Source organism: Pipra filicauda, unplaced genomic scaffold (genome assembly GCF_003945595.2).
Source record: "Pipra filicauda isolate LSUMZ 115617 unplaced genomic scaffold, ASM394559v2 scaffold98_size3848907_pilon, whole genome shotgun sequence".
In the NCBI taxonomy this organism is placed as follows: Eukaryota; Metazoa; Chordata; class Aves; order Passeriformes; family Pipridae; genus Pipra; species Pipra filicauda.
This window is the reverse complement of record NW_024105186.1, coordinates 1,631,349-1,645,048: the sequence shown is the minus strand read 5'-3', so window position 1 is coordinate 1,645,048 and position 13,700 is coordinate 1,631,349. Positions and strand designations below refer to the sequence as shown.

Sequence of the window (13,700 nt, the reverse complement as noted above, 5' to 3'; positions counted from 1 at the left end):
GAGCAGGATGGAAATAACCTGCCAGATGGGGACTGGAGATGGGTGGAGTGAGAGATAGAGAAGAAATATCGCAGGCAATGCTGTGTGACATCAGAGGAAAGTCCCTCCCTTTTGCCCAGCATTTGCTTGTTTATTTAAAGCCTGTCATTGGTGGCAGCCATGTGGAATGGGATTCACACCAGTCCTGGCTGAATTAGGTGCCACGTTTTGACTATGTGTCTAATGCACTAAAGTCCTCTCCAAATTCCTGCTTTCCACTAAATACTGCTGCTGTCTTCATCAGCTTGGTCTGAAAGCCCCAGACCCTCACCTGCATGAGGGAAATTTTGGGTACATCAGAGGCTAGGGCTGCCATGGTGTCAGCAAGAATGAGAGAGGCTCTGGGCCAGGGAAAATCATGGAATAAATGGGATCTGGGCCAAATCCAGGCAGACAGTGCCAGGCTGCCAGGCAGCACTGCTGCCAGAGCGGTCTGGCACAGCCGGGGAGAGGAAATCCCAGCCAGACCTGGCATTTAATCCTGACTTCCTGATGGAGAGGCTGAAAATGTTCAGCTCCTGGGGACTTTGGGGCATGGAAGCAACCAGAGGCCAAGAGACTTCTGGGAGGCCACCAAGCCTGGCTGGGAAACCCGATCAAGGCCGTCGGGGAGCCGTTATGGGTTGATTTTGTGCTCCAGACCCTCCCGGCAGTCCCAGAGATGCTGGAAGCAGGGTGTGCATGCCCCAAGCCTTGTGAGACAGCTGGGATGGGGAAAGGTGCCTGCCCATCTGGGAAACACTTCAAGGAGGGAAGAGAGGAGAAAACAGGAATTTCCTTAGAACTGCTGTGGCAGGCAGGGACAGAGAGGAAAACTGAGACACAGGAGAGTGGATTGGTGGGATGGGGTGAGGCAGGATCGTTGAAACATGTGGATGCACAGCTGTCCCCAACCCTCTCCTATAGATTTGCTGGTGAGGGTGGCATTAGGCTGGTGGCTGGCAAGTGGAGGGTTAACCCAGCCCATCCCTTTACCCAGGTGCTGCCCAGCTTGGCAGAGAGGTGGGTGGTTCCCAGGACTATAAAGGGGCTAATAGAGGAGGAGGGCTAATAGGGTAGGAAGGCTAATAGGGTCTCCATGTTTGAAAAGGGGGCAGCATCAGGGCTGTGATGGGGCCTGGGCAGAAGTGGGAGAGTGTGTGTGTAGCTGTGTGTAGCCGCCCCAGAGCCTATTCCCAGGTTTGGGAGCATATTGTACCAGACAGCACTGGGAGTTTTCCTGTAGTGAGACTGTGCCAGCCTGGTGGCTTTCACCCACAAACCACCATCCCGCTGGAACGGGAAACTGGACTGGCTGGACCAGCTGTGTTTGTGAAATGTGGGTTTGGGATTATCCTCAGTCCTTGCAGGTGGGATGTTTAATTACTCATTCCAGTTTCTTTCTGAGTGTAAAAATCAGGCTAAGAGTCTCTCATCTTTATCCCTCCACTTAGAGAGAAATATCATTCCTAATCTTCTTTCATCCCCTGGGTGTCCCCAAGGTCTCAACTAATGGCAGGATGACTTTGGTGTCTTGATGTGGTCCCCCAGGGTGGGTGTCATTTGGACCTGCCACCCTGCATGTGTCTGCTTAACCTGTTAGTGCCTGTGTCCCCATCTCTGGTCTCTGGCTTTATGCCATCACTGTGCATGTCACACCCCAATTAGCTGATGTGACTTGGCCCTATGGCTTCTTGTTCAGCCCATCCTGTGCCATGCTGAGAGGTTGGGTTTGCCAGTGTCCTCAGGTACAGTTACTATGCACTTCATGGTCATGGTAGACACAGGCTGGATCTTCTCCCTGTGCCCCCTCCCATGCAAATGAAGTGAAAGAAGGGCTAGTGAGAGCTGCAGAGGCAGTGAGGAGGAGGAGGAGGAGGAGGAGGTGGAGGTGGGAAGTGGAGTTGTGGCTTTGGGCTGAAGGTGTGTTGCAGCAGTGATTGTTTTGATGGGATGGGCAAACCATGGGAAGCAGCAATTTCATCTCAGATGATCAGCTGCCTGAAACACAGTGAACTGTCACCCTTGGGACCATCAACAGAGGCAACTCCTGCCTGCCCACCTCGGTGACCTCTGTTTGCTGCTGGAGCGGGTGAGGTGATGCCAACAGCCCTGGGAAGTGCAAGTGAGTCCTCTGAAAAGCCCAGGCCATGGCATTTCTCCCACTTCTGCTTCTTGCCCATCCTGGTGTGATATATCTGATCCATCCCAGAGCAGAAATCAGACTCCTGGATGCTCCAGTCTCCCTGGCCTCTGCAATGATTGCTTCTCCCGGAACCAAAGCAATGGTCAGGCAGGTTACACAGAGAACTGGGAGCTCACTGGAGCTCTCCTCGTATCCATCTCCAATTCTGCTGGCAGCAAAACACTACAAGTTTCTGAAGGGGCCGGAGCCACCATTCTCCCTGGTGGAGCCTGAGCATCCCCTGCTCTCCAGCACAGCAGCACTGCTGGCAGCTGTCTCACAAATTCAGCTGCCATTTGCTGCCTGTGCTCAGAGATGAACCCTGCCAGCTCCACCAGTTTGCTAGATTTCTTTTCTCAGGAGTATTTCAGGCTGTTTGTTCACAATTTTGGCTTTTTTTCATCTTCCTGGGGGTCAGGAGACCTTTATTGATGCTGAAGTTGCCATGTTGCTATCCCTGAGAGCTCATGATGTGCTTTCAGTTTTAATTCTCTCTAGCTGCAGCATAAACTTTCTGATTGAAAAAAATTGAAGTCTGTGCATGTGTCCTGCTTTTTTTTTTTTTTTTAAGTTGAATTTCTTTTGAATGCAGAACAAGACTGGAAAAGTCCAGCCCTGAAGTTTATCAGTACCTGGAAAGTGAGGTGTAGAGAAAAGTTCTGTCCCAGGACATGGAGCAGAGTGGGGTACTTCTTATATAGGGAAGGATCAGGGAGAGCATCTTATCCGGTGCCTGGCAGTCAGAGTGAAAAGGGCTTTGAGTGTGGCATGTGGAAGAGTCTGTATGGAGGATTGGCAGCACCCTTGGCTTGCCAGCTGGACAGGGAGGTGCAGGAGCCTCACTGGGAGCCCTGAGCCCAGCTCTTCCAGGAGGTCCCCCCACTTTACCATTGTAGGGTCCATACTCAGTTGAAATGCTGTGGGTGTGATGTTTCAGGTGACAGGTTAGTGTGACCCTCTCCAAAGCTTTCTCACCTCTCCCATCTGCCCCACTGAACTTTTCTTATGCCCTGGGGGAGGATGCTGCAGATGTGGGGAGGGCTCCCTGCCCTTCTCCCCAAAGCAGCCACTCTCTTACCCCCAGCTCTTTGTTCTCCCAGTGAACCAGTAAAGGCACCAGCAACCAGTGCAAGATACTCCCACCCTCCCCAGTCACCAGCTGTCATACTGAAAAGGAACAAAGCAATAAGGAAAATTGCAGTATCATTAATGTGATGATTAAATTGGTGTCTGGGGGTGTCAGCATGAAGAACAAGGCACTCACAGCAGACCTCATCCCTGCCATTGCCATGGTCCTGTCCCTCAGCCCTATCCCATCCCAGACCCGAGAGATGCTCATTTACAAATTACTTCCAGGGCAAGTGCTGCAGATCCTGTGTTGACTTTCCCTTTCTCTATCCTGCATCTCTATTTGCTGCCATGCTTATGTTTCGTTGGAATGTTGTTGTAGCTGATTGAGGTTTTTTTATGACTATAGGTTTTGATTTTGACTCGGAGAATGAGTCACTACATGGCAAATGGAGCCCATCACAGAAATGTCATTTCCTCGCCTGGTATTCTTTGCAAATGAGGTTTTGCAGAGCTTGAGCAGCTCTTTTTCCTTCCAGCTGAAAGCCTCTTCCCAGGCCCATTTAAAGACTTATGAATTGGGTGCTGAGAGCTGTGCATTGGCAGGGAATTAATATCTACCATGGCCCTGTGGGGGAGGTAAAAAAAGTCTTGGCAATCAATCCTGGGAGACCTGGGGGGCACCTTAAATCAATCTGTGAGTACAAAGTGGCTCTGAACCAAGGGGAATGGAGAGAGCCATCCCTGTGCTATACCATGTAGTTAAATATTTTTGATAACTAAAAAAAGAGGAGACTTGGAAAGTAATAAAGCCCACAAAGTGACTTCTTGATGCTTGGGAAAATGCCCTGGACCCATGCTCCATTGAAATGTGTTTAAGAGATTGTCTTGCTGGAGATGAAGTGGTCCCAAGCTTGTTATGTGTTGGCCAGGATGTTTCTAGCTGGCAAAATGTTACTTTGGGTGTTCCCTGGCTTGGCTGTGCTTCTGAGCAAGGGAAGAACTGGTCTGGCCAGGTGCCGAGTCCCTCCAGCCCACTGAGTGTGCCACAGTCTTTGTCATAGGAGAGATTTCAGCCAAAACAAAGGATTTCCATCACAGCTTGTTTGCTGCCTCTGGGGCTGGCAGAGCACTCTGCTGCAGCCCTGGGACCTGCTGTGGGCTGCCTCTCATTCTCCTCAAAATGGAATTTTCCAGGTTAAGGAAAACATGGTGGTAGCTGTGTCCTGAGCGGGGGGCTGAGTGCCACAAGACCTCTCTTCTTGCATCTACATCTCTCCTCTCCAGGTACAAAATGCCATCTCCATTGCTGGTTGCAATGCCAGTGTTGGCTCTGCCACCTCTACTGACCCTGCATGCTGCCATGGAGCAGCATCAGATAGGAGCTGAAGGAGGTGGCAAGGGGGAGGCAGGAAAACACAGTGTGTTATTAGTCAAGCTCTGGCTGACAGACACATCCACAGCTTGGGGTGAAATAATCTGATCCTTTTCTGATCTTGGGTGATTCACCTCAGCCTCAGTAGAAAAACGTGGTCCCCAGCCTCACGCTGGATGGAGGACACAGTGTTGGGACCGTGCAGCTTCTTGTCAGGGTGCCCTGGCTGCATCCAGCCCTCATCCCACTCCATCACTGTGCAGGGAGCACAGCCAAGGCAGCACCACCAGGCAACTTGGCCTGATGGGGACCTGCAAGAGCCCAGTGCTCCTGCCAGATGAAAAAGCACTTCAAGTCTGTGCCAGCCCTGATTAGCAAACTTATGGTTGCCATGGGGCTTGAATACCTGCTCACAGAATGCCTGATTTTCCTGTACCCCCAGCAGACCTGGGGGACACATGCCATGGAGCAGAGGTCAATTTTGCTGTTCCTTAGAGAGCTGATTGCTTTTACCCCAGTGGACATTGAAATGGTCCTTTCTTTCCTTGTTTTTTTGTTTTTTGTTTTTTTTTTTTTTTAACCTCCCCTTCATTCCTTCTCCTTTTAGCCTAGATGGAGTGGAGGAGAAATGCCTATTTCTCAGGGGAGCCAAAAGATTACTACAGGGGGGTGTCCCACAGAGACAAGGGGGGAGGGGGGCTCTGCTGGGTAAATGTCATCAGGACTGCTTTGAAAAGGCCACCCCAATGCCCTACCTTCGCCCCGGGCTATGTTTGTGCAAAATTACCCAGATCCATCTCTGTTCAGTGCCCTGTGAGTCTGAGTGGCCCTTCCTGGCCTTGAGGACTGAAAGAAGCATCCTCCTGCTCTGTGAAATGCATCCTCTAGACACGTCACCTCCAGGTGACCAAGAGGGGCAACTTTGAGTAGGCAGCTCCCAGCAGGGAGAGAAGCCTCTTGCACATCCCCATGGCCAAGAGATTTGCCTGCTCTCCAGGGGGAGAGGGTTCATTCTTGTCCAAAATCTTCATGACTGTTCTGTCTGTGCTGGCTATCCCTGTCCTGGAAAATTTGCTGCAGCAATATCCTGAGAAGGGGCTGCTCATCCACTTGCTTCTGTGGCAGAAGGATGCATCCCAGGGGCTCTTGCCTGCTGCAGGATGGCACGGAGGGGACAAGCAACTGTTCATGCCTCAGTTTTCCTCCTGGATGCAGTGTCACTCTGTGGCTTGGTGGCTTTTTGTGCTCAGGACCAGAGGTTGTTAATTAAAACTGCAAAGTGGGGGAAGAAGCAGGGACAGAGCACAGACAGCTCTAAAAGGCTGTGCTGGGCTGCCCTGCAATTACTGTGATCCACTCTTGAAAAGAGCCGGGAGTGGATGCAGTTGGTTATTAGGGCTGTGCCTCTCAAGCTTCAAAACTGCTGTTTGTCTTCACTTTCGGCCTCTTAATTCTCCTGGAAATGCTGCAGAGCAGTGCTTTCTCAACTTCTATGTGCCAGCCTTAACCCCCTTGTGGAGGGACCCAGCTACCAGGAGGGACAACCTCCACACTGGCTGGTTCATTGGGAGGGATGGGTCTACATCAGGGAGCAGGAGCAATTTTAGCCTAACCCAGAGACAGTCTGGCCATGGAGATGGCTGGGATGTGGCTGACAGATCATGGGGAGGAGCAGGTTTTGCTGTGCTGCTGGTCGTGCCCCTTGCTACCTCCCCAGGCAGGGTTAATATAATAAAATATTTGATAAGGGGAATAGGTTGAAGGATCATGCTCCCATGTGCAGTTCACCCTCTTTAAAGCAGTGAGGGAGCAGAAGTTGAAGAGGGGTTGTCACCTCCTGGTCATTTGGTTTATCAGAAAATTGAAAAAGACAATGGATCATTCTGAATGGATCCTCACATTAGACATGTGGGGCCTCAGAGGTGGGGTGTAGCAAGAAACGCAGATCCAAGGGAAAGAAGTGATGTGCAGTCAGTCCCTGAGAGCTACCAACTCTTCTCAAAGAGGTGACAGAAGGTAGAGGGGGAGCAGCTGTTGAGGCCCCAGTTATGTGGTATGCTCGAGCAGGCTGATGGAGAAGGACCCCATGTCTGGTGGTTCTGGTGTCCCAGGAAAACTGGGGCTGGGAGAGCTGGACTGTAGGTCTTAAGTGGGACAGAGAGGTCTGTCACCACCTGGAAGTCAGGATCTGACAACCTGGGGAGGGATGGGTAAACCCATGGTTCAGCTCTGAGTGAACCAAGCTCTGTCTGCTCCTCACTCACCATCCTTACTATGTGCCTGCTGTCTTCAGCTAGGAAAGGAGACTTTAGGGAAACAGATGTTGAAGTTTGTCAAGAGCTCAGCAGCATCTCCATTGCTTTGCTCCAACCCAAGAAACCTCCAAACACCTCAGTCCCAGCAGATGTCCCTAATACTCCTGGGAGTGCAGGACAAATGAGCCATGGGGGTCCCTGCAGGGACAAGGACAGTGGTGCAGAGCTCAGGGGGCTCCCCAGGGGCTGCCCCACAGCAAAGCTTGGGCGGGAATGAGGTACGAGACGGGTGGGAGGCATTGTGGCTGCATGCAGGGAACTGCCCCAAGGATGGGGAGATGGCTGTGTAACTGCACAGAGCTTGGGGAACAGCTGGGACTGCACTGGGAGCTGGCTCATCAGGGTGAGTGTTACCATCCTCATCAGTGGCCAGAAAACAGAGGGGACAGCTGAGGGATGGAAGGGAGAGAGATTTCCGGCAATGTTTCTTTCCCTGTTGCAATCCCTGAAGTGGGCTTGTGTTCAGGCTCCTTGTGCCTCAGCAGTACAGCACAACCTGTCTCTGCACTGGCGCAGATCCGTCCCCTGCCTCAGGCATTCCCCAGGGAAAACAGCCTGTGCACTGTCTGGAGGCAGGGACAGAAATTCATGCCTTATTAGCTCCTGATTCTGGCTTTGCCACACAGAGATTGTGACCTGCAACGTGCCACTTTCCTGGCACTGTCACCTGTCCTGGCATCTGCCGAGCCAGTCCTGCTGAGTCCCTGCCAGCATCATCTGGCTGCTGTCCCTGTGTTCTGTCCCAGCTGTCACCAGCACTGTGCCATAAACCCCTCTTTGATTGTGTCTCCATTTCCCCAAAGGGGATGAAGTTTCATTTCCTTCATTGCTTCCATAGGAGCAGGCAGCAACTCTTCTCCCTCTCCCTCACCATTTCAGACACTATTTCCAGCTTGTTGATTTCTTCCCTTGAGTAATGTCTTGTTTACACTCATTTACCCTCCAGCCCTTTGGCTTCAGCAATTCCTTTCCTCTGGGGAAAAAGATGATTTTCCGAGGAAAGTCATGTCTCAGGGCAGCCCCAGACAATTCCAGCCCTCAGTGTGTTTGCTCTGCCAGGTCCCTCTGCTTGATGCCTGTTTGCTGCTGTGAGCAGAGGTAGGGCCAGCTTAAGGCTACCAAGCCAGACCAGGGCTTCGATGGTCTTGCTCTGTCATCCCTCACCTGCTCTGAAATTTCTTTAAGCAAAAGCATCAAGGGGTGAGTGGTGCTGCTCCCATCTGCTGTGTGCTCTGACATCAGGAGGAGGATTTGGGAGTGCAGCACCCCAGGCGCCAGGCTCAGCAGTGCAGTGAGCTGTGCTGGGGCTCAGCCTGAGTGGGAGCGGGGAGCAAAGGTCTCTCCTGGTAAGTCTCTCCACGCTCCCTCTCCAAGATCCCTACACCACCTGCTCGAATCCAGCCCCACCGGAGGCTCTTTCAGCTCCGGTTCAGCCCCTGTGCAGAGTGGGATGGTGCCGGGATACGCTGAATGAGGAGGGTCCCGGAATGCCAAAGCCCTTCAAGGTGTCATCCTCGGGGGGAACAGGGTCCACCTGGGCCCTGCCACCCTCAGAGAGGATGAAGAGACCGATGAGTGTCCCTGTGCACACGGGCACCTGCCTGTCCCGTCCCGCGGAGTGGCAGTGCCCGCAGCCGTCGCATGGAGCGGTGGAGCGATTCGCAGCCCCCTCCCCCCTTACCCATCCCCCTCTTACTCACCCGCCGCCTCCTCCCCACCTCCGAGGGGTCGGGGCGGGCTGGAGAGCCCGGGGCCGGGGAACCCCCGCCCCGCAGCCGACAGCCCTTCGCCACCGCAAGGGGAGCGGGAGCCCGTGGGCTCCACCGGCTCCAGGAGGGTCTCGGGCAGGTGCAGCACGTGGAGGAGAGAGGAGCCGCGGGTGGAGCAGGGACACGCATCCTCGACACGCGCCCGTGGGGCTCAGGAACGCGTGAGTACCTCTGTGTGCGCGTATCTGTGCGAGTGTGTGCGGGGGGCTGCGGGACGGCAAAGCGGGAGTGCTCCTTGCGGCCGGGGGCTGCCAAAGGACGGGGTGCCCGCACGGAGGACAGGCTGGAGAGCAGACAGGCACTGGGAACGGGGAGGGAGCTGAGCCGGACGCGGAGCAAGGGGCGATGCTGCGAGCGCAGCAACTTCCTCGCACCGAAGTGTGACAGGAGCCGGCTGGAGCCACCTGCTCCACGGGAGGGTGATTCAGGTGACCCAGGGGTTGCACATCTGAAAGTGGGGACACGCCAAGAAGCCGCAGGGTCCATCTGCATGTCCCCGAGATGAGCCCGGACAACTAGGTGCTGCACAGGCCCCCGTGCCCGGCAGTGCCAGGGCGGCAGCGGGGCTGATCGACGCTTTACTCACCACTGAGGCCATGCAAATGACAAATGCCGGCGTTGCGAAGGCTCCTGGCGGGGCTGGAGACGCCTGCCTGCGCCGCCCTCCCCTGGGACTCTCGGAGTCAATGGGGTTTATTACTTTAACGTTATTTTCTCTCTCTCTGAGGAGCATCTTTTCGGCAGTGCTACGTTGCAGATAAGGAGCCAACCCCTGTCAGGAATAGAGGTCTCGGCACCGGGATTTGCCCAGCCAGCGGTGGGAAAGGAAGCCCCCAGCACACCCCCGGCTCACCCACCAGACTCAGCTCACAGAGAACAAGAGGGAGAAGGTGAATAAGGGCAGGCAGCTTCTCCGAGCTGAGCCGAGGGGAGAGCAGCCGCAAGATTTCGTTAGCCTGCCTCTTAAGGCAGTGAAGTCTCCATCCCCTCCCACACTCCCTCCCCAGCCTGACCCTGTCCGGCGCAGGGGTGGTGGGACCTCAGCCTTCAACTGGAGCTTCTCAACAAGCCGTAAGTCCTTCTCATGTTGGAAAATCAATTTTTCCTCAGCTGTTTTATGGTCGCCCTGCCAGTCCCTCTGCACAGCTGGTAGAATTGGAGCTGCGAGTGATTTTTGGGTTTGGCTTTTGGGGCTGTGTCCTGCTCTGCTTCCAGAGCCCTGCTGACATTTCCTTGATGATGGGGTGAAGGGGCTAAGGTGGGCTGGGGAGCTGCCAGGGTTGCTTGTAGATGGGAAATTAGGCAAGAAGCACTTGGGAAGCCTGGAGGGAGGTTAGGTGGAGATTTTCCTCTGAGATTTTTGCCAAAGGAAAGGCTGTGGCTGGGGTAGGATGGGCACAAGGGTGCAGAGCAATGGTGATCAGCAGCACCCTGACACCAGTGGGGAGAGGGACAGAGGGAGCAGGGTTAGCAAAGGGGTTGGGAAAGCATCCCGCAAACCTCCCTGTCTCTCTGCAGCCATGAATCCTTACGTCAACTGCTCCAGTCCTGAGTTCCCCCTGTCCCAGCAAGACTTTCCTGTGGAGCCCATCAGTCCTGATCTCAGCAACAGGACTCACGCAGAGACCTTGTTTGACCCCAAGGATGCCAACCTGACAGAGGAGCAGCTGCGGGATAAGTACCTGGGGCCTCGACGGTCCAGCTTCTTTGCCCCAGTGTGTGTCATCTACCTGCTGATCTTCTTGGTGGGGGCTGTGGGCAACACACTCACCTGCATTGTCATCCTCCGGCACCGGTTCATGAGAACACCCACCAACTACTACCTGTTCAGCCTGGCCGTGTCTGACCTGCTGGTGCTGCTGCTGGGGATGCCGCTGGAGCTGTACGACATGTGGAGCAACTACCCCTTCCTGCTGGGTGCCAGCGGCTGCTATTTCAAGACACTGCTCTTCGAGGCCGTTTGCTTCGCCTCCATCCTCAACGTCACAGCCCTGAGCGTGGAGCGCTACATTGCTGTGGTGCACCCACTCAAAGCCAAGTACGTGGTGACCAGGAATCACGCCAAGAAGGTTATTGTCACCATCTGGGTCTTGTCAGTCATCTGCTCCATTCCCAACACCAGCCTCCATGGGCTGCAGCCTCTCTATGTGCCAGGCCGAGGGCAGGTGCCCGATTCAGAGATCTGCACCCTGGTGAAGCCACGCTTGACCTACAACCTCATCATCCAGATCACCACCATCATCTTCTTCTTCCTGCCTATGGGGACCATCAGTGTCCTCTACCTTCTTATCGGCCTGCAGCTCAAGAAAGAAAAGATGCTGGAAGCCTTGGGAGCCAAGACCAGCAGTAGCCGCAACTGCCACAGGAGTCAGGGGCAGAAGAAAGTCAAGAGGAGGCAGGTCACAAAGATGCTGTGTGAGTCAATGCTGGGGATGGCAGAGCCAGGGAGTATCTCCCAAGGCTGTGTTGTGAGGGTGCTGGGGGGAAACTGAGGCATGGACAGTCCAGAATGCTGAAGCTGGGTCATCCTGGAGGAAGGCTGTGGCTCTGGCTTATGGGGTGTCAGGGTAAAGGCAGATCTGGTTGTTCCAGTACAGCACGACGATTGCTCATGACAGCTCCTTCCCAGCCATGAGACCTCCCCTCCTCAAGGAAAGTGCTGGGTGAGAAAGGGAAAGGAGTTGGGTTGGACTGGGAGAACCTGCTCCCCTTCCCCCAGCCCAGACCTCAAATGCTGGTAGCAATGATGGGATTTCCCAGAGGGGGACCATTTCTGTCCAGCCCCACAGCCTCTGTCACTGTACTGGGGCAATGACCCAAGGCTGAAGTGGAGCATCCTCTGTTCCCCTGTTCTGTGCTCTTGATCTCCTCCCCAGCACAGTCCCCACAGCCTCTGGCCCCCTTCCAACAGTGGGAGCTGGATGCTCATGGGTAGCTGTCTCTCCCCAGCATGCTGACTTCTGCACGCTCCCAGTCCCATGATGGCACAGCAACGGCAGGTTGCCCAGCCCAGTCCAACAACAGGGCCAGAGCTGCTTCCCCACCGCATCCCAGACAAGTGGTAACTCTGCTTCCCCTGGCACCAGGGCTGGGAGGGGGACAAAGGGGGACCCGTCCCTGCATGCCACAGAGGTGCATCGTGGCACAGGTACGGCAGAGCAGGAGACCCCAGGACTACCTGTACATTACCCCCTTTGCTTTCCATCAGCAGAGCTGGGTTATAAAAAAAACCCCAAAACCGGAGTACAAGGAAAGGTTGCAAATAGCTCTTGCTCCTTGGACTTTGCTGGTGAAGGTGGCAGGTTCCTGGGGGCTGGATGCCAATAGGTGAGTCCCCCAGCTGTGCTGCATGGCTCCAGGGCTGTGGTAGGGCTGCTGCCTGCCAATGAGAAATGGAGATATGTGGCACAGGAAGCCCTAGAGCAACCCCGGCAGGAGATGGTGGGAGGGAGATCTTGTCCAGACTTCCAAATCCCTCCATGACAAGTCCAAAAGGCACTAGATGGACCTTTCCACTCTCTGTCTTCCTCTCTGTCTTGCATTTTCAGTTGTTCTTTGCTATGGCCAAAGCTGAAATGGGGAGGTGCTTGGCCATGGACTGGAGGTCTCTGGTAAACCCCATCCTCCCAGTAACACTGGCTCCTCATCTCCCCACAGTCGTGCTGGTGGTGGTGTTCGGGATCTGCTGGGCTCCCTTCCACACCGACCGCCTCGTCTGGAGCTTTGTCTCCACCTGGACCAGCAACATGCTCCACATGTTCCAGTACGTCCACATCATCTCAGGTGTCTTCTTCTACCTGAGCTCGGCTGCCAACCCCATCCTCTACAACCTGATGTCCACCCGCTTCCGGGAGATGTTCAAGGAGGTGATGTGCCGCCCCGGCCACCGCCCGCCGTGGTCACGGAAATACTCGCCCAGCGTCACCCGCACCACCACCCGCAGCACCGAGTGCGAGCCCGTGCCCGGCACCAGCGGGCTGCCCCTCTCCGATGCCGAGGAGTACGAGCTGGAGGAGATGGAAAGGGGCCAGGCCACCACCCACACAGTGTCCCTCTACTGAAGAATGGGGAGACACAGAAGGACTGAGACCAGCTTTCCTCACCACCAGCATCCACATGACACTCATTCTGTGGTGGGGAGTGGGGCAGGAGTAATGAAGGGGTCCCTGACTCTCTGGGCTCATCCGACTGGGATGCAAAGGCTGGTTGTATCGACAACACTGCTCCAGGGACATGGTGGCAGTGGCTATGCTGTGCCCTGGATGCATGGCACCCACTGTGCTCAGCATTAGGGCTGGCCAAGGCATCCCTTGTAATGTGGGAACAGTTGATTTCTATGTCAGAGATATGCCAGCAATTCCCAAAAACATCCCAGCCCAGTGGGGTGAACACGCAGGGGCTGGTATTGGGGGTGTCAGGCACCCCGGGCTGTTTTGGGGCACAGTGCTGGATGGGTGCCCTGAGAGGTGCTCCTATCTGGGGTGAGACCCATGGAGGTGGGAGAGGTTTGCATGGGATGGAGCAGGGAAAAAACAGTCTGTGGGTGCCTTTTCCCTCAAGATGTCCTCAGGGCTCTCTGGCACCAACATGACCCTGATTTTGTGGCACCGGTGGGGCCAGCTGGTGTCCAGCTGCAGGGTGATGGTACAGCTCCTTCCTCTCACCCTGCATTCCCAGCCCTTTGAGGGCAAGGGAAGGAGTATGGCTGCTCTCTCCAAAGATGGAGTCTGCAGGGGAAAATACAGGACAAAGGGAGCCCCTGACTGCCTGTAGTGCCAAGGCACAGCTCCATGCCTGTCCTTGTGCCCCATGAATATGCTCCCCCCTGATTAACATCTCATGGGTGCCACCCTCTTCTTCCTCTGCCCACTGTGGCCCCCTGAACCCCTGGGGAATGTGGGGAGCCCTTCTCCATCCCTGCTGTGCACGGATTGAGCCTCACTGAGAATTAAAAAGGGTCATTGGCTTGA

General features: G+C 54.8%; 1 protein-coding gene across 1 annotated transcript; it reads left to right on the top strand.

Moving 5' to 3' along the window:
- Nucleotides 1–8,820: 8,820 nt before the first annotated feature.
- Nucleotides 8,821–13,700, top strand: NMUR1 (neuromedin U receptor 1). The gene is made up of 4 exons (XM_027751012.2): nucleotides 8,821–8,891; nucleotides 9,475–9,801; nucleotides 10,249–11,145; nucleotides 12,388–13,700. The coding sequence occupies exons 3-4, from the start codon at nucleotides 10,251–10,253 to the stop codon at nucleotides 12,789–12,791; spliced, it is 1,299 nt and encodes a 432-aa protein (XP_027606813.1). The 5' UTR covers nucleotides 8,821–8,891; nucleotides 9,475–9,801; nucleotides 10,249–10,250; the 3' UTR covers nucleotides 12,792–13,700.